The sequence below is a fragment of the Leptosomus discolor genome, chromosome 1, assembly GCF_034619465.1.
Source record: "Leptosomus discolor isolate bLepDis1 chromosome 1, bLepDis1.hap2, whole genome shotgun sequence".
In the NCBI taxonomy this organism is placed as follows: Eukaryota; Metazoa; Chordata; class Aves; order Leptosomiformes; family Leptosomidae; genus Leptosomus; species Leptosomus discolor.
This window is the reverse complement of record NC_141391.1, coordinates 77,148,169-77,168,762: the sequence shown is the minus strand read 5'-3', so window position 1 is coordinate 77,168,762 and position 20,594 is coordinate 77,148,169. Positions and strand designations below refer to the sequence as shown.

General features: G+C 42.3%; 2 protein-coding genes across 2 annotated transcripts in view; both read left to right on the top strand.

The window, feature by feature from the left end:
* Positions 1–20,594, top strand: part of DHRSX (dehydrogenase/reductase X-linked) — a 175,913-nt gene that overhangs the window by 7,475 nt on the left and 147,844 nt on the right. The gene's annotated exons all lie outside the window — the stretch shown is intronic.
* On the top strand, positions 94–2,181 carry ZBED1 (zinc finger BED-type containing 1). The gene has a single exon (XM_009960395.2). The coding sequence runs from the start codon at positions 94–96 to the stop codon at positions 2,179–2,181; it is 2,088 nt and encodes a 695-aa protein (XP_009958697.1).

The following is a 20,594-nucleotide window of genomic DNA, read 5'->3' as shown; positions in this document are numbered from 1 at the left end:
TTGTGCTTTCTCATTGTATTTTTATCTTACTGCCTTTATCAGGTACTCATTAATGAGTGAAGGATCAAAAGGTGGGACGGTGGCCAAGAAGCAATGGAGAATAAAAGTTTAGAAGGTTCCCCATCAGACCTAAAGTTAGTGGCTCACCCGAGAGCAAAGAGTAAAGTGTGGAAGTACTTTGGGTTTGATACCAATGCAGAAGGATGCATATTACAGTGGAAGAAGATCTACTGCCGTATTTGCATGGCACAGATCGCCTATTCAGGAAACACGTCCAACCTTTCCTACCACCTTGAGAAAAATCACCCTGACGAATTCTGCGAATTTGTGAAAAGTAATACCGAGCAGATGAGGGAAGCCTTTGCCACCGCGTTTTCCAAAATCAAGCCGGAGTCGTCGCAGCAGGTTGTTCAAGATAGCCTCATCATGAAGACCTACCAGAACTACGAAAACAAAAAACATCAGGAGCTGACATCGGCAGTCATCAGCTTAATTTGCGAGGGCATGTATCCGGCCTCTATCGTTGATGAACCCACCTTCAAGGCTCTCTTGAGAACAGCGGACCCCAGGTATGAACTTCCGAGCCGGAAGTACTTCTGTACAAAAGCTATTCCCGAAAAGTACAACGCCATTAGAGAAATCGTGCTGAAAGAGCTCACCGAGGTTCTGTGGTGTGGCATATCCACGGACATGTGGAGGAGCGAAAACCAGAACAGGTCGTACGTAACGGTGGCAGTTCACTTTCTCAGCAGCAGTCCTGCCAACTGCCTGGCTGTGAACTCGCGGTGTTTGAAAACGTTCGAAGTACCAGAGGATAATACTGCAGAGACTATTACGCGAGTCCTTTATGAAACATTCATTGAGTGGGGGATCAATACAAAAGTCTTTGGTGCTACAACAGATTACAGTAAAGACATTGTGAAAGCTTGCTCTCTCCTAGATATTCCCGTACAGATGCCTTGTTTGGGGCACACTTTTAACGCAGGAATACAACAAGCTTTTCAGCTCCCCAAACTCTGCAGCCTTCTTGCCAGGTGCCGAAAACTGGTGGAGTATTTTCAGCAGTCTACGGTCGCGATGTACATGCTGAGCGAGAAGCAGAAGCAGCAGAACATTCTCCACTGCATGCTGGTCAGCGACCGTGTTTCCTGGTGGGGAAGCACGCTCGCTATGCTGCAGCGCCTCAAGGAGCAGCAGTTTGTCATTGCGGCTGTCCTCGTGGAGGACAGCAACAACCACCACCTCATGCTGGAAGCCAGCGAGTGGAATACAATCGAGGGGCTGGTGGAGCTGCTGCAGCCTTTCAAGCAGGTTGCGGAGATGATGTCTGCTTCAAAGTACCCGACAATAAGTATGGTGAAGCCACTTCTCCACATGCTTCTGAATACCACCCTGAACATCAAAGAGAATGATTTGAAAGAAATCAGCATGGCAAAGGAAGTGATTGCTAAAGAACTGTCAACCACCTACCAGCACACGCCTGAGATAGACATGTTTCTCAATGTTGCAACCTTCTTGGATCCCCGCTACAAAAAACTGCCTTTTCTTTCAGCCTTTGAGCGGCAGCAGGTTGAAAACAGAGTGGTAGAAGAAGCAAAAAGCCTGCTGGAGAAAGTAAAAGAAAATACCTTTAGGACTGAAGAGAAATTCTTCACTGTTTCAGAAGAGCCCCCTGTGAAAAAAATCATCATCTCTTCCACTCCTCCTCCTACCAGTGTCATCAACAACATGCTCGCAGAGATCTTTTGCCAGACAGGAGGCGTGGAAGACCAGGAGGAGTGGCACGCTCAGATCGTTGAGGAGTTGAGCAACTTCAAGTCACAAAAGGTCCTCGGTTTGAACGAAGACCCGCTGAAGTGGTGGTCTGACAGACTAGCGCTGTTTCCAGTTTTACCAAAGGTTCTTCAAAAATACTGGTGTATTCTGGCCACAAGGGTCTTCCCTGAACGCCTTTTTGGTTCTTCTGCTAATGTTGTAAGTGCAAAGAGAAACCGGTTAGCCCCGGCTCACGTGGATGAGCAGATCTTTTTGTATGAAAACAGTCGGAATGGGTCCGAAGCAGAACCGGAGGACGAAGACGAAGGAGAGTGGGGTTTGGAACAGGAACAGGTTTTTAATTTAAATGACTCAGTAAATGTAAACAACAATTTCTTTAATATCCGAGACAGTGGGTTTGTTTAACAGGACTGCTGCGGTACATTTAGTAGCAAAGAAAAAAGGTATTTGTCTTAAGTTACCAAAAATACTTCTGTTTTATGCTATGAATGCTGTAAATATTGAACAGTTGTAACAAACTTGATTTAGCTTCCATTGTCTTATGTTTTTCCCACTGTCTTAAAAGATGAATGACTTGTGATTAAACAGCACTGAAATGAATGAGGAAATAAATTCTACAAAGACCGTGATTTCTGACTGTGGCCCAGATTTCAGAAAGCGCTTATCCATGTGCTTCCTTTCCACTTGCTTAAGTGGGAGACAAACACATGCTTATGTGCTTTCTATCATAAAACTATGTCCCTGAATTAGGACCCTGAGCAAAGGATTTATGCCTCTGTTTGTAAATCCTGTGTGACTCAGGATGTTAGCTTTAAATTTTGGATTTTAAAACATTTTTAAAATCCATAAATCTGAGCAGTGAATATTTTTAGAGTGTATCGATGCTATGGAATGAAAAAAAAGATCTTGAGCCTGATTTTCTTTTTCACTACCTCATGTCTTAGGCCTGGTCTATGCTAGAAAAGTTCAGCTGGTGTAATTCTGTCAATTAGGGGACTGATGTATTGTTATTTTAACTGATACTGTGCTGGCATAGGCTGTAGTGTGGATGCACTTATACTGGGATAAGTTATTTTCCTTTCCAGTGCGGTGTAAATGGTATAAACACTTCTAAACTGGTATTGCTGTGTCCACATTAGTCTGGTTTTGCCATTTAACTGCAGCAGCTAAATGGCAAAACCTTTTTTTTTTTTTTTTTTTTTTTGTGTGTGTGTGCGTGTGTGTGCCTAGGCAAGCCCTGATTGTAGTCTCTTGTGCTTTCACAAAGTGGTAGCGAAGTGCGCGGGGTCGAGGCGACGCTGCGTTACCTTCGCTTTGTGCCGATGTGACGGCTTGATGCCACGCGGTGTGAAGCAGGCAAGGCATCGGGCCCCTTGGCGGCGGGAGGGAGGGAGGGAGGGAAAGAAGGAGGGAGAGGGTGGGGAGACTTGTACGGGCCACGGATCTAGCGCTCAGTCTATGTTATAAAATCCTTAACCTCTTAATTTAAATGGGGACTTTGCCCAGGGTGGCTGGAAAATTTTGTGGGCAAGAAAAGCAAAATAAAAAGCTTTAATATTATGTAAATATATTTAAAAGAAGGGGACCCCTCTGTTTCCCCACATGTATTTAGTGAGTCTTTAAAGTTGTTTCTTATTACATTAGCACTTAAAAACTTTTTTTTTTTCCTCGTGTCTCTCTTTGATTCAGTTTGTAGAGTGGACTTTAGTCCTGTCCAGCCTAATGTTTAAGTACTGTTTCCGATTAGTTGTTGTGTATTGTAATTGCTCCCTTTGCGCCTCTACACCTAAGTGTTTTAAGCCCCTTTGAGAACTTGGCAAACAAGAAAAAAGAAAGAAACCCAACCCCAACCCCCCTATCTCTTATGAAATACTGCAGGTCAGAAACAAGATTAGAGTTCATGCTTGGCACAGAGCGGGGTGGCAGCCAGCGTTTTTCCCTGAGGTGCAGAGAAGGACTCTTGGCATTGTCCGGTTATGGTCAAGGTTTGCTTGGGGTTTTATTTTTGTTACTGGTGTCTTGTCCCGCACCTTGGCTTTAGTCTATGACTATGTTGAGCACAATCTTTTCTGGAGAGAGGTCTGTTGAAGATGAGGTCTCTTGAAGACTGGCCATTACTGTTCTGGCAGAGTAAAGTTTTTTATTTATTTAAAGAATAAAGGGTTTTCTCATCATTGTAGTACCTGTGGACATTGGGTTGTAGGAAGGGCCCAGTCAGGAGGAACATATGAAAATGAGAATTGAATCTAGTGCCAAATGGCTTGTTTATGTTTTGGTTTAATACTTTTTGGAAGTTTGAGGCCTCTGTGTTCTTTGTAGGCGCCGGGAAGGGGCAGGTGGGTGGGGAGGAAGGGCAGAGGTTAGAGCAAAGGAGCAGTGAAGTAAACAGCGGCGAACTACCCGGCATGTTTAAGCCCAGGAAGAATGCATTTACTGGGTGGTGTGGCCTGTGTTTGGCTGTCAGTAAGCCTGGGTTTTCACTCTCCAGCCCCCTGAAAGTTAATTGGCACTTGTACCAAGGACATGCACGGTGCCTCCCGTTGAACGTTGCTTCTCTCCATGTCCACCGAAGAGGTGTATGTGATTGCCCAAGGTGCAAAACAGAGGCTTGGCCTAAACTCCCGCGGGTATGTAGGCTATCTGTGAGGGCAGCAAAATCAAATTACGGAAGGGAGCAAGATACAGCAGGTCCTATTTTGATGTTCCCTGAGCTCCTGTGACACCCCTGCAGTCTGCCAGAAGACCTCTTGGTTTTCACGCCCATTGAGTACCCGCTGGTGTCGGTTGCGTCCGCTTGCACCACCTCCACCTGCTGCCACCACCGATAGCCCTCGAGGAGCTGCGCCAATGCTAGTGTGAGGCGTGCGGATCCTCTCTTACACGAGCGTAGTTCAAAGCCATGCCCTCGCCAGCGAGGCAGAGCCCAGAGCACCGCTCCCCTGGTCTGCGTTCAGCCTAACCCCCTTGGCAGCCTCGGTCTCCTCTTTCCATCTTCGTCCTTCTGGGGCTAAACGTACGCAGTGACGCTTACAAGCAGTTTTACTGAGATGGGTGCAATGCACTACTCTCTTCCTTCCAGCTTCTTTTTATTTTTTTGGTATCCAAAATAAAACTGTAGTCGTTTCAATTGATGTGTCTCAGCATTCTTTTAAAAAAAGGAGAAGGAAAAAAAAACTACAAAGCCATTGTTAGTCCTACCCATTGTCTGTGAGATTTTTATTTAATGTTCTAAGCCTGGAATATTGTTAAATAAACCAGAAAAATAAGTTAGTTACTAGATTATTTGTCTGATGTGTGTTCATATCTGCAGCACTTTATGACTTGGAACTCTTCGCAACAAGGGGAGGTTATATTCTAAGGTTTTGAAACTATGCATTTATTTTCCTTTTGATCCTGTAAGTTATTAAAAAAAAATGCTGTACAAATCTTTTGGATTAAAAAAAAATATGAAGATGAAAAATATCAGAAGTTTAGATGGTTTCTCTCACTTAAATACGTGTGGTGTTTTTCATTTAACGACATAATTTTCTGTTGTTTAGTTGGGTGGAGAACCAAAGTTGCAGAGCTGTTTTAAATATTGCCACAACGTGAGTTAAACCCTGGTGTTACTGCCAAGGGTGGGCCCAGAACACATTTCCAAATTACGCTATTAATTCAGATTTATGTTTGTGTTTCTTGACAGCTAATTTGAATCCACAGCCTAATGTTTCCTTTTCTCTTTGGTACAGCTGAGACATCTTTTTGGAGGAGCAATAGAGGAACTTCAGCTTTTGAGTGCTTTCATGCTGGAAAAGTGAATTTGTAAACAGGCTCTCAAAGTGCATGCTTTCTGTTGAAAGAAGAAGAATTGCCTTTTGCCACCAGCTAAGCATTTCCAATTCAGGATTAAAATCCAGTGGGCAAGGCAAAGGTTTCTTAGGGTTAACAACGTAACTAAAGGGGGTTTTGTGTGATTGACCAGCCTTTGCATGCATTTCGCCTCTCTGTGCCATCAGGGATTACTGTGAAGACGAAAGGTAAAACCCTGAACCAAAGTGAAGCTGAAAAGGCGAATTTTTCAAGCAAACCATGTCTGAGATGCCTTGGTTTAAATGAAGGGAATAAAGTTCTGGATTACTTGTGGAAAGGGCATATTATTTTAAGTTTCTGTCATACCAGTGTATTAGATTAATCTGGAGGGTTTTCTTTAATTGATGTCATGGTGGTCCAATTAGCTTTACAGGAGCATTTGTATGCTGGTGGGAATATTAAAAGCAAAAGAAATACTAACTGGTTATTTGGAATATTTTTTAGGACTTCTGAAAACTTGTAAGTGGCATGTAGTTCATGATTTTGTCCTTTTCGTGTGACAGCTTAAAAAGAAGGAGCTGCCTGAGGACATTTTTTCTGAAGGAGGGGAATCATATGGATTTGAACACAGAAGTAGTGTATTTTACGTATTTTGTGACAGCTGGGTAAAGGACACTTTATGCTGGAAAAATGGTGTTTTAGTCTCTGCACACTGTACTCCTTTTGGTGGTCTCCATTTCTGAGTGTCCTTTTCAGGGGATGATGACTTTGAAGGTCTGGTGATGCAGCTTTGAAGACGCAGTGCTCTCTAGTCTGAGAGCTGTCTTTTTGGCTATGCTGAGAAAACTTTCTTGCTTTGGCTCCTGGTCTGATAAATTTTGTGGCTTTTTTTTGTTCCTTTTTTTTTTTTTTTTTTTTTTTTTTTCAGGCCAAGACTATGGTCCATCTCACCATATTTCCTCCAAATTACTAGGCTTCTGATAAATTCAAGATGTGCTTTATTTTTAGGACATATATGGAAATTACAGAAATTGATTTTGCCTTTTTAATAACGTAATTTGGTGCTGTAGAGAGAACTTAAGGATACAGTGTAATTTTATGTCTGCCTTAAAAGCACATCAGTAAAGCATGTCTAATAACTTGATATTATTTAAAGTGGAATTTCAAAACATCCCTGCAGTTGCTGTATAATGCTGTCATTTTTACATACAAAAGTGTTTCCTTTAGGATGAGCAATAAAAATCAAGTAAATAGAATTTTTCTATTTTTCTATTTTCTTCTGCAATCATTTTCAGTGCCCCTGCAGTTGGGTTAGAATGCCACAACGGAATTGAGTTTACTGTTAAAAAACCCCAAACCACTATCTTTCAGACTACCTTGTGTTTTAAAACGTTTTTTAGTGATAAAATTTGATTTATATCTTTTTAAAAAGGCAAAGGCTGTTGATGAAACTGTTTTCAAATGAGAGCCCCTCAGACTCTGAAACATTAATACTATGATTTTTGAGCATTTATGTTGACATTTGCGTGGAGGGTGTATTGATTTCCCTTGCTGCCAGAAGAAAAGGTTAGTGTTCACAAAAGTGACGCTGCCATCTGCAATGCGTTGAAGTGGTGATCAGATGTATCTTTTTTTTCAGAGGTGTTGAAAAGACTTATTACCTGCTGCGCACGTGTGCCGGGTTCCGTGCATTGCAGTTAGTGCTTATTTTCCATGACTGCAATTTGCAAAATCCTACCCCTGTGTCCTGTCTCTTTGCCCTGGCCCTGCCTGGGCAGAGCGCTGGGGGTCGGGGGGGGGAGCAGCAGGGAGGGGAAGCCCTGCTCACTGGTGTGTTTTTCTTCTCTTACAGAGAGACTGTCCTTCAAGAGCCAGTCAACTCAGTTTAAAATGAGTTTAAACTAGGTCCTTATTCAAGCCCATTGGGGCTACAGCACCTGTGCCGTGCTGAAGAAAGGCAGAGCCAGGGATTCCTTCCCCCAGAGCAATGTACAACGTGAACACGTTGCTCAGCTCGACCTAAATTGCCTACATAAGGGGGCTGATGCTGGGGGATCAGGCTCGGCACAGCTCGGAAAATACGCTTGGAGTCAAAAGCGTAATAAACAGTAGGAGTCCTTACTGTCTGCGGGGTAGAAGTAGGATCTGTGCTGCTCTGGTGGGTTGGTTTTAAGGTAAATATCTTAACGTGATACTAGTTTGCACTCTAGGCTGAAGCTGTGCCTGGGAAATGTTGTGATTATTCAAATAGTTAGGTGTTTAATGCTGACATAGAAAAGAGTGTTCTGTGCCATTCAAATAAAGATTTTTATATTGAGGGTAAAGCAACAGTTCCTATTTGATAGATATTTTTGGGGTAACATTTATAGTTCTTTTACTGGTATAAATACTCTGGCCAGAGGTACACACACATTCATTCAGCTGTTAGGCATGGTAGGGTAGTCCTGGTTTTAAACTCTAGCAGAGAGAGGGGTGGATACTTTCATTTGAAATAGGTAAGAAATGTTGTCTTTATTTTAACACTTTTAGGTAGGAGACTAATAAAAATGCATCCGTGAATGTTTGTGGTAGTATAATAATTTAGGTAGCTATATCCGTAGAGAATTAATCCCTTTGGTTTATTTAGTACACTGAAAGTGTGACTGTATTTGTCCATAGCTGCATGCACATGATGTCATGTTCAACAGTGATTCCCCACACAATGCAGGATAAGGTGATTTTAAAAAGGCAGTTTCTTTGATTAGATACTATTTTATGAATATGTCATTGTCCCCAAATACTTGCAACCAGGAATGAGAATTAATCTTTTATTTCTCCAGTGGATGCTGCTTTGCTTTTAAATTTGAGACATTTTATGTCTCTGTGTATCACTCCGTCTTTATAGACACCACAATTGAAAGGGTTTCATTCTCTCTTTTTTTTTTCTTTCATGTGCTTTCAGTCATCAGTGAGGTTTACAGAGATAGGAATTTAGAGTTGTAACAAGGAAGGTGTCAAGTCAGCATCAGGAAAGCTGATACCAGAAACATCCCGCCCCATGTCATGAACGCCGTGCTCCAAGGGAAACCTTCATCTTCTCAAATGTGGTTTTCTGATGTGTGTGTGAGAAAAATAAAGTGCTTTTGCAAACAGCGCACAGTTCTGTTTTATGGGTGGTAGTCCAGTTTGCTGTGAGTTTGTGCTCTGGGATGCGCTCAGGGGTTTGGCACCAAATTTAAGTTTCTCGAGCACACAGCAGAACTTACATGAACAGCAGGAATTTAGTAACAATTAAATCTGCAAAACTTAATTGCTTCATTGATGAGTAAAATAGGAAGTGGGTCCATCTAGGAAAAATACTGAAATTGTATCAGGGGTCTGCAATTCCTGCCTGAAATCCTGACAGCATTTAAAAATACTAAATGACTAACCTTCCCGTAATCTGATATTTCATAATTGTGTGAAACGAGTGTTTTACACACTTCTTGGCGTTTCTGTGCTGCCGGGGGTGAGCTTCAAAACCCTGCGCTCCCAGATGGCCGGGGAGGAGTTTTCGGTAATAAGATAGTGGAGAAGGGAAGAACAAGGTCTTTTTGTAACCTGTCTGCTAGCATGTGGGAGCCTGGGCTGAAACGGCCGTTTCTGAATGATATTTTGACACAGCCTCTCTGATCTACCACAGATACACATTCACATGCAATCCAGGAACTTGCCACTGATCATAAATCTGGCAGGTCCCAAGGGAGCGAGTGCTGTGGAGAGAAAGAGCCAGTCTTGTGGATGAGTGGAGCCTTCTCTGTGTGGTATCTATCTTTTCTTGTCCCTGATTTTAAGCCCTGTTTTCCTGTGCAGGTATTATGTACGTTAGCGCTGGTCTTTGCTGTGTTATTTGCTGTGGGGCTCTTATATTCAAAGTGTAAGTGCTTTCAAGATGTGGTGAAAGTAGGCAGAAGTTCAGCTGTGCTGTATGTGGTTTGCCGACTGGTTTGCATGAGCAGTAGGTTGAGGATGATACTTAGTTTACCCCATAGTGTTGCGAATGCGAGACTGGCATTGCTGCTGGGAGATTTCTGCATGCCTGGCCAGAGAAATGAGGTGAGAGAAGAACAGCCTTGTGCATGCTGTATCTGAAGGTATGATGCAATCCCCAGGTGAACTTAAAGTGCTCACATGAACTAGTTCTTTTGTAGCCTTGCGAACAGACTAACCACCTTGTTCGTGCCCTGCCCACTGCACGCCCCCCCCCCCTTCATTACTTTGGCTGATGTTCGCAAAGATTTTTTTTTTTTTTGGAGAGATAAATTCACAGATAATATAAGAAACTATTTGTCAGTTAAGAACATTGCATATGCTTTTTGTGCCTTTTTTGGCAATGCGCGTTAGAGCTGATGGAAGATAAAATTCTTTTTCTTTTTACCCAGAGACGGGATCCACGCACGTCTAAACTAGGCTGTCATATGGAGAGATTGGTAAACTCTTCCTGCAGTGAGGGGTTCAGCTCTGCCTGCAACGCTAGTCTGTTGGCTGCACTTCTGCCCTGTCTGTAGGCTGTTTAGGAAGGTTGCTGTGCTCTGCAGGGAGAAAACAGATTCCTCTGGAGTGTTTTCCCTGTGTTTTTTGTGTTGCTGGGGCTGCTTTCTGGTCTGCACGTGCCTGAAGGAAGGGGATAGGCCAGGGCTTTTCCCTTGGTCCTGCTCCTTCCCTGAGCTGGTGGACCACCCTGAGAAGAGGATCGTGCAGAAGGTAACACTGATGGGTGATAAGTTTGCAAACACCAAGACTATGAAACAATTCGTTAGTTTTATTTTTAGGCCAAGATTAAAACGATACAAAATGTGGCCTAAAAAGGAGCCTTCAGACCCTCAGCACTAACTACTTGAGTTGTCCAAATAGAGATTTAGGGATTTAATCTCTGGAAGTGATCCATTTTGCATGCTCTGCCTTCAGAACCACTAGAAATGCCAGCATCACAAGTGTAGCTCTTTAAATATGTTTTACATAATGGTATTTTGAGGTGGGCTGAGTATGCGATGCTTTTATAAATACAAAAAAAGTTTTCATTTTCCATGTATCCATTTTGTCATCCCTTAGTATCTATAGGATCGTTCTGTCTAAAGTGAGCTATTCAAAAACTTCAGGTCACAAATGTAGGTGGGCTTCAGAAGTAAGAGCAATATTTTCCCCCACAACTCATAAGCTGGACGTCTTAATTATTCTGTTGTTGAGGGAGGCATTTGGAGCTGTGTTTTACCAAAATATAGGAGAACATGAAATGCAAATAGTTGCATTTTTTTTAGGTAAAATTCTGAGAGTAAAAGGCAGCCCATTTTCTGCCCTGTTATCTGCATTGTAGCAATATGGGACTGGACCCGTGGTATTTCAGCGAGCGTACAAGCGAAAGAAAAACCTTCTATTGTTTAGTCATTATTCTGCTTGCAAGGGTATTTCAGTTTAGATGATTTAGTCTTAAGAAGCGTGATATCAACAGTTTCGGCAGATGTGAATGAGCATTTCTGTTGCTTGGTCTTTCCTTCCTTAATAAACAGGAAATTTTGCTCCTTGTTAACATAAAGCTAAAGAAAGAGGGCAAATGGGGGTCCAATGTTATAGGTGGAAGGTTGGGTGTTTGCTCCGTGCTCCTGCAGCTGAAGCACTGCTGGATTTCAGAGACAGGCGATGGATTGTATTTTGTGCCAGTAGGACATTTGGGTCTGAAAATGGGCAGATGGTACCTTGCAAAGGATACGTGGCCTTTGCTTTCTGGTCAGCCCTATGTCAATAAACATGATACTTCACTCTAAGCATTCGCTGGTTGTGCAGTTAGGAACTTCTGCAGTCACTCACTGTCTGCTTTTTTTTTGGACTGTTTGGAGTAGGATCTGCTCGTTTAGGTGATAGAGCAAACTCTGTTAGCGTTGGAGATGCTGCAACTTGAGAAAATAAGCTATAAAATGTAATTGTTCTTTTACATCGTAAAAAGAGTTGTTTAACCAAATTGCACTCAGTCACGCTTCAGTTGAAGGCACTGGAGGCTGTCAAAATGCAGCTGAGGAACATAAAGTTTTACAGCCAGGGCAGTTGGGTGGGTGGAGGTCTTTAGTCACACAGGGCCCTGTGTGGACTCCACCATGAGGCTGCCTGCATGGGACAAGTTGCACAACTAGAAATCTTATTTGGCTTAGATGCAAGCGCTGAAGCAGCCTCGTAAAGTTTTGCAAGGCCGGAAGGCAGGAGGAAGTAGCCATGGACCCCGTGATGTTATTTTTAGAGATATTTTTGTGGTAGAGTTGTAATATGTCAGTTTGCTTAGACCATCCAGATAGTGTCCCACCACAAATGCTTCATCTGAAGCTCCCTCGCTCAGTGCTGGAGTAGTGTTGAATTCACATGGGCGCTGACATGCAAGTCTTGATTCAACTCAGTTGTGGTAAAGCTTTTAGTACATTGAACAAATAGAGTCTTACAAAGTACTTTGATATCAGTGTCACTAAGATTATGTGTCTTGTCTTGCAGACAGGGCAAGATTCAAGATTTAGGCAGTTATGGAGTAGAAATGTCATAATTAGATATACACACATGCAGCCTCCTCTTGGTGTTTTCAGAAACTGTCGCCTGCCAGTTTCAAGCTTCCTGTCCTGGCAGTTTCTAAATTACAGATGTCATTACAGACACAGTGATTTTGGGTTCGTGACTTTATCATAGTGTATGAATTACTACATTAAAGCTGCAGATGTGGTGGCATATAGCAAGGTTTAAATGGGGATATTGCCAGCAAGGAAAGAAAATATTTGACAGCTACTATCTCTAAAGCAAATAACCAAAAAAGCAGTGATATTTTGCTTCATGGCAGGATTGCTTTTAAGAAAAAAGAAAGTGCCAGTGTTTATTGATGAAATTCTGATGTTTGCTTTTCTTTCATCGTATTTGTGCTCTACTAGGAGAGGTTTGGTGCTTCACAGAAAATTCATTGGGCAAGAAAACGGCATCCCCCATCCTACACAAAACACCCTCTGAGTTGTGTAAGGCTGAGTGAGAGAGCCTGGCTCTGATACACTTCTGCTTTTTGTAGTGTGACTGTGTTCTGCCAGAGTGTTGTTTTCTGAGACATGGACATCTTGCCATCTGAGGGAATGTCTAACTGTGATTGCTAACATTGCTCAATATTTTAAATTGGCCTGGAGAAAAAAAAAAAAAAAAGGAAAGTTGGACCTAAAAAATGGGCTGAACTTGTTTCTGAAGGAGGACTTTGAGGGAACAGTTAAACTTTTTTTTTCTCTTTTTTCTTGTTGATGCGTTGGTAATGGTGGTGATACAACCAAACACCCTTGAACTCTGAGGAAGTACTCATCTCCTATAAGCTCTGTGCTGAGTTATCCTCTGTGACGTTCACTTCACCAGTGTGAGTAAATGAAGTCACATCGGATGAAAGCAAAGCTCGGTCACCTCCTGGCTTGACATCTCACGCCGACGTCTCTCATATGCACAAACCGGGGATTGAAATTAATGAGCCTTTTGAGTGTTCAGTGAATTTGGGATTAAGATTTTAATCTGCTATGCTGCAGGCAAGGGTTTGATTGCCACCTCTGGCTGCCTGGACGCAGTGTGCCGCAGCGGGAGGCAGGTGATGCTCCACGTTAGCGATTTTGTACGAAACAACTGATATTAGGGCCCATATGCCACATGCTTTACAGAGCCACCCCAAAGATGCTCTCTGCCCTAGGCAGGTTGTTTTTAAAACAGAAGCAGATAGTTCTGTGTAACAGTATCTTAACAAACATGTCAACTTTTCCTGGCTAAGGAAGTTATAAATAGTTGGCGTCAGGCCTCGTTCTTTAAAAAAAGTTCAGTGGTACGGCTTATAAAGGATGCAAAAGTCTACATATTACACAGAATGAAAGTGACTTTCTAAATAAAACATTACTGGTGCTACACTTCCTGCAAACCAGGACTGACACAGTGAAGAGATGAGCTTGTAATTTTTTTACTGAATGTATCCCAGTGAGCAGGATGCCTGCAGAGCAGTAAGTGCTGGCTTTTTGGCAATTGGATATAACCTGGATAACTGGAAATGAAACTTTTGTGCTAGGAAACGCTTCTTACAGCAGATATACAAGGGCTTGTTGGATATATTTTTCCGAAATAACATCTTGTTAATTAATAGAGCCATCCAGTGTGAATACAGATATCATCTAATCTGCCTGTTGGAGTGTTTTCTTGCTAATTAACACCACCACCTATATGCCAGTCTTACTTGTGCTTGGAATCGCTGCATTACACAGTGTATGATTTTAACATTAAATAGTCTGTTGAAAATTAGTAAGAAAAAGGTCAAGAAATGCAAAATTCATGTTCTCTCGATGATGCTGTACTTCCTAATTATATGGTACAGATATTTAAAGAGCAACTAACCCAAGTCAGAAGCAAGGTTCAAGAGCTGCAGACACTGCCATCAGTAGTGTCTGTTAGCACTAGCAGAAGTCTTTTCCCTTGGTTGTGGGCATGTAACTTTATTCCTCCTGTAGTTTCTTATGGGTTCGTTTTTGTGGTTGATCTTTTAAAGTCGGTGTGTGTAATTATCCAACACTGCAGGGAGGAAAGGGGTATTTGAAGATACAGGGGAGAGAGTGTAAAAAGACAAACTAGGTGGGCAACATCGTAGCCTGGATTTCAGCTTGAGCATGGCCATTGGGTTATTCTACAGTGGCATATGGTCTTACTTGTTTATGCACTAATTTAATAACCTTTATTGGGATTTTTGCTATTAAGTGTAGTGTATCTTCTATTCATCTCTTCCTTCTCCATTTTTAAAGGGATTAAATAAAATACATTTTTTTCTCAATATTTACTCATTAAAACCAGCAGAAAATATTCTAGAGGGGCACAGGTGAAAACCATTATTTTTTTCCTAGTCTTCTCATCCAATTTTCAAAGTATTCTTTTTCTTCCTTAAAAGAAATGCATATATATACCCACATACATATACAGAAAATGATTGTAATTCAGTGATGTCCAGTTTATTTAGTTCAAATTTTTGCAAGCTTCTACCTTCTACTGTGAAGGACAAAGTCACCTTTACAAGTGTGGTCTGGCTGACAGCCGGCACGTGGTTTTGCTGAGGGCTGCAGTGACGGGGACTGAGGCTGGGAGCCGTGGGAGCCCCTATGGTGGCTCGGTGAGCAGCGTGTGGCCAGTGTGGCTGTTCTGCCAGCAGCGTCTCTGCGTTGGGGTCCGTGTCAAAATGGGTTTGCAGCATGCTCCGCCGGTGGTTTGGAGGGGGAGATTCTGAGACCTTTCTGCCAGTCCCTGGTGTGTGCAGGGCTGGCACAATGCTCGTGCTCCCTGGAGAAACATCATTGCTGTCGCAGAAGCCTGGGTGATCCTGATGAGTTTTTCTGGGTGTCCCTCTTTGTATTGACATCGCTCCTGTCTGCCTTGGGTTTGACTGTAACTACTGCTCTTTTTTGCCTGAACTCTTGCCCGGGCTAAACCTGCACAGGGCTGGCCTTCCCAGTGTGCTGCTGTGCTGGGAGAGCACTCCCTTACAAACGTACCACATACATTAGCGGGGCAACACTTGCAGAAGAACAGCTTATTCAGTAAAACAACATTTTTTCTGTTTCCCAGGGTGAAATACGGAATGCCAGTGTCCGGAGCAGAGTGTGGGCTTTTGCTGGTACAGCAGCACTGGTAGCAGGCTGCATCAGGACATGGACATGTTAGCCCGGTGTCCTAGCGTGCCTTGGGAGGGAGACGGTACTGTGGCAAAAATGAAGGTGTTGTAACCCTCAGTGCTGCTGGATTTTCTGTTTTTTCAATTGCAAAGCTTCAAATGCAGTTAAATAAAATAAATGCTTATATAAGGACTGTAGTAGCTGCTGGTACAGCTTGCAGACGGGAGGGGCTCGCTTTTCTCTCCCTGTAAGGAGCTGCACACCTTTTACCTTCTATCACCACAATTTTTTTTCTGAGAGAAGTCCTAACAGGCGGCAGACCCCACTGGAGGACCGAGTGTGAGCAGGCTGGCTGTTCAGACTGCGTGTTATGGGGGACTGATGGAGATGTAAGGCCGGAGTCTGGAATAGCAACTGCATTTTAGGGTCACATCTTTCAAATCACCAAGAAGTCAGTGTGTAGCATAAGGCGTGTGTTTGGAATGCAGGCCTTGCGTGTTCGTGGAAAAAGCCCTAGAGACAGAAATATTGGAAACAGCAGGGAGCTGCTGAACAAGCCAGTGCAAGCTCTAAGGCTTTTGTTCCTCAAGCTTTTTTTTCCCTCCCCTTGATATGTTTAAATTGCTAAATTCCTTTATGCTTCTCAAAAAAAAAAAAAGCTTCATTCAAATTATTTTAATTCTTTAGCATCTAAAAGAAATTAATCATAGGTGTAACTTTTTGCAGTTTAATGTGAGGTGTAATATGAGGGCTGTAGATAGGTAACTGCTGCCCATCAGCTTGGCAAGGTCCGTCCTTTGAGAGGTGGCTCCAGGTATATCGGATGCACTGGAAGTTGATTATCAGATTGGCGTGATGAAAATGGGACTATAAGACCTGTCGTAATAAACAAAGTATCTTTTTCATAGAAAAAAAGAATTGTGCCTTGAAAGAATGTCGCACCAAATGGGCTATGGGCTATTGCGGGGCCATGTGATTTGAGCTAGACCCTCTGATCAGGTTGACCAGAAAGCAGGCGTGAAGCCTGTTTGTGCTAGTGTTGGTGCCTGAAAAGTGCTGGTATTTCTGTCTGATGTCTTTAGAAGGACTGACAGGGTGCAATGTGATGCATCAGCCTATTCAGACTGCTGGTGAGATCAGATAGTTGGGGATTGAGGTCATAGCTTGGCCATGCAGAAGGGCCGGTGTGGTTCCTGCAGCCTTCGCCTCCCTTCTTAGAAGCAGGATGGTTGGGAGGTGTTGGTCGACAAAGATGCACGTTTCTGTATGAAATGAGCTTTTCCCTTCAAAATTTGGAAAGCTATTTGTAGGAGCAAAAATAGAACATTTGTGTCGTGCTCCCAGAGCATTATCAATAACGGGACTTGTTTGGTGAGCAGTTGCATTTCTTCAGAGAAGCATGTGATACTCTCTAATTGAAATATTAATAGCAGATAATGGCCTCTTACACGGAGACATACTTTGAGAGCTTTTAATCTGTGTGGTAACTCTGCATATTAAAAATCTTAGACAATTTTGATGAAGAGCAATTATAGACCATGCACAGTAGCTGCTCTTTTAAGTTAACTAATTCCCTGAGTCCACTGAATCAGCATTAGATTAATGGACTATAAAATTTCATTGCAAAATAAATTTTTCACAGAGGAATAAAAACTTCTAATTTTTTACAAAAAATCTTTCAAAACAATTGGCTGTCTCTATTGCAAAGCAGCTGCCTTCCTTGTGAAAACTTTAGTGCATATTTTATGAGGAACAAGAAAGACAAAAGTTGAGAGAAGATGTGTGGGTATGAGATCACTTCAGCATGTGTTAAGAGAGAGGAATCTGAAAAGAAATCAGTCTTTTCCTAGAAAAGGACTGTCGTGACAGTATTAGGAAATTATGTATAGTACAGTCGAGACCTTTCTGTGCTAGCGCTTTTATACTGCATTTTAAACCCTTGACCTGTTTACGTTATCAAGGAAGAGAAAAATTACTAAAATTCCGTCTTTGGAAAACAGATGTTGTAGCTGTCTTGGAGAAAAAACACGTGCATGCTCTTTGTACTTTCTCATTCCAAGTTAGAACTGATTTTTAAGCAGTTTTGTGTACACAAAACAGCTCCATCCAGAGGCTCGGGGGCCTCAGTGAAACTCCCATCTTTAAAAAAACTTAAATGAGAAAACCTCACAAAGCTCTCTGCCATCACGAATTTGTGCCTCTGCAGGCTGGGTGGTGGCCTTGTGAGGTGACATGATGCAGTAGAGGGCTGAGCAACTCAGAGCGCTGGGCAGTTGGGGCATCAAGCTTGGGCATCGCCCTGCACAGGCCATGTCCCTCCGGGGCTGCACAGCCCCACGAGCGTCTGCCCCCATCGACACGCTTCTGTCGCACACAAGCAAGGTGAGCCTTGCTTTCCTTGGAGCCGCTGCTTTGGGCTCATACACCGAGGGGCAAATGGGCGCCCATATGAGTGATGATCTGTAGATGGCTTTTGCCACTGTCCAGATTCTTCACCTGGCTAGCCAAAGAAATACATCTATTAGGCAGGGGCTGGCCTGAAGGGTGTGGAAGTAGGGCAGAGAGGGAGAGGAAGGGATGTTGAGGCTGTTTTCCATCTTAAGCTAGTGGCACCTGAGGGTTATCTCACATTAATGTCGATGCTGTAATGGCCCCTGAAGATTTTAATAATATGGAAATGTGCTTTTTAACATTTTGTATTTTAATTAATCACAGGTATCTCAGGGTAGCTTTAAGTACCGATTGGTTTATGTGCTATGCTTCCTGTTAACTAGATTTTTCCCAATAATCTCTAATCACCTTGTACCTCTCTTCCTGATTCTAATTACTGGAGCTTTGTATATGATAACAAGCACTTCAGTTCACAAGTGATTGCACAGTTTTCTGAAGTGAAGTGCTCCAGAAACTTTCAATTACCTTTTAAGTTCTGTATACCAACTCGTGACTTCCGCTTACCTATTTATGTTTGATGGAAATACTGTCATGCTGAAGCCACGGGAAGCAAAGGGAACTGTTTAAGTGGCAGCAGAGCATTTTGTCGGCTGGAAGAGGCAGATCTGAATGTGACCTTCAGCTGGATGCTCTTAAGCTTGATTGGGATGTGGAAATTACATTCTCTGTCTCTGGGAAGAGAGGAGATGCAGTTTAAACTACTCTTAATGATCTTGCCAACTTCCCCATGCAGCCACCCCCCAGAATCTAATATAGTAAGGTAATATTTAAAGAATTGATTTTTCCGGTGTATTGGTTGCCCAGATGTATCTCTCCATCTGCGCTCTGAGCAAGAAGTGATGGAATGTTTAATTCAATGTTTTAATAACATGTGGTCAGAATAAGAGGTGTTGGAATTCACAAGCAGTAAAAGTAGAAGCTGTAAAGATGGTATTGAGAGTTGTGATACAATATCCTGTACTGTCTAGGAATATAATACTGTCAATACTGTCTTGAAAATTAAAAATAAAATATTTGGTCCTTTGAAAAGTATAGATCGTAGCGCAAAGTATGTTGACTTTTTAATGCCTGTGGTGAGATTCTAAAAGGCAGGTAGCAATATTTTGCTTTTGGTTTGGATTTCCAGTTTGACCATAAGCAAGTAGATCAGTCTTTCCAGTTTGACCATAATTAGGGAGATCACACTTTGCTTCCGTTTCTGCCTGTGAAAGTGCTGGTGAATATCTGAGTTTCAGCCTTTTCTGAGCTTTGGGTACTGTAAATATTCTCCGGACTTGAAGGTTTATGACAGAATTTTTCTTCACCTTCAAGGTGAAAACTTTAAGGTGTGGGGGGCTTGCCTGCTTGGGTTGATTCGTACATTATTTAGGATTAAATCAAGAGTAGCTGCTGGTTTGTTTGTTTTGGTTTGGTTTGGTTTTTTTCCTCAGGTCTCTTTATTTGTGAAACAACCAGCCCAGCATCTACAGTCTTCTGAAATGAGGCTTCTGCATTGCAGCCAGTTGTGACGTTTACTCAGTTTTTAATGAAGTAACAGACACATTGCTCTTTGCTGATTCTTTTTTCTTTAGCGTTTCAAACTCTCTGTCATCACCCTGGTTTTTAGGTCAAAATTGCAACCTAAATTCTATTTTTTCACAATTGGACACGAAATTTTAAAACCTTAGGAATTCTGTGCCCACATTTCATGCAGATAACTGTCGCGTTTTTTGAGGTAGCTGGGACGTGGTCTTTCCGAGAGAAGACATTTTCTGACGTTACTTACATTTTGCTTTATTTTCTGTTTATGGCTTCTTACAAATTGATCACTGGATTTCTGAGCATGATATGGAGAAGTATTACATTTATTGGGGACTTCTGTGAAAGGGAAAAGTGTCTTTAAATGGCAAATTTCTGGTGAAATTGAAACTTTGTGCTGTTAGATTGGGAGTTACACTGGGAAGGTTTTTGTATGCTTGGGGTATGAGTGAGAGCAAGGACTTGAAGTGGTTTCTTACAGCCTGAGGGATGAAAACCATTCTGAGATGGAGCTGAATCTACTTGTCAGCTGTTTGTAAAAGCTTGGAGCCTGGACAATCTTCGGTTTCTGATACAGAATGAAAAAAATATTTTCTAATGTCTAACTTTTGCAGGATGGGAAAATTCATTCTGCAGGTACTAGACTATGCAGAACTATTTCCATTACTCCGATTTAAATCTCCTGGGATGAGCTCCTCTTTTTCATCTCTTATTTCACAACAGGAAAAAAATATAATTACAAGATGACATGACTTGAAGAGCATTGGGAAGTTTTACATAAAATGACATTGCCGGAGGTATTGCACAGTTACATTTGCCCAGAGGGAGGGAGTATGGGAGTAAGTATCAGTAAATCTGTTCAAAAGATAACCAGATGCTTTTTCTTGATTTAAAGATACACCTGTATATAACTTCCCTATCTTTAGTGTGACTGGAGTGAAAGAGAAGAAAGCCAAAGAGTAAGATTTAATAGGTAAATATATAAAAGGAATGAAAGATAAGCAGGGGAGAGAATACATGGCAAATGGAAATATGTCCTTCTCTATTCTTGTGGTAGTATTTTCCCATGTAAGAAATGATATGGGTAAACGGATCCTTTAAATATATGCATATGTAGGGAATTGTTGCTTTCTTCTTAGAGGTAGTGTCTAGTTTCTTCTGGTATTTTTAACAAGTCCGGTAATCTTTCACATGCAGACTCTGGCTGTCCAGTATACTGCAAGGAATTATCAGGATTTCGTCATATTATTGCAACAACTGTCTTGCCCTTATTTTACAAAACCCCGCGTTAGATTTTTGTGAAGTGCCTTTTGCGAGCGAAGCCGGGGCTGCTCACATATTGATCGCCTTGGCTGAGCCGAATTAGTGCTGTGCCCTTCAGCCGCCCCTCCTGTCAGAGTGCGGTGCTGT

Coding starts and splice junctions, on each gene's coding strand:
- ZBED1 (XM_009960395.2), top strand. CDS start 94: ATGGAGAATAAAAGTTTAGAAGGTTCCCCATCAGACCTAAAGTTAGTG.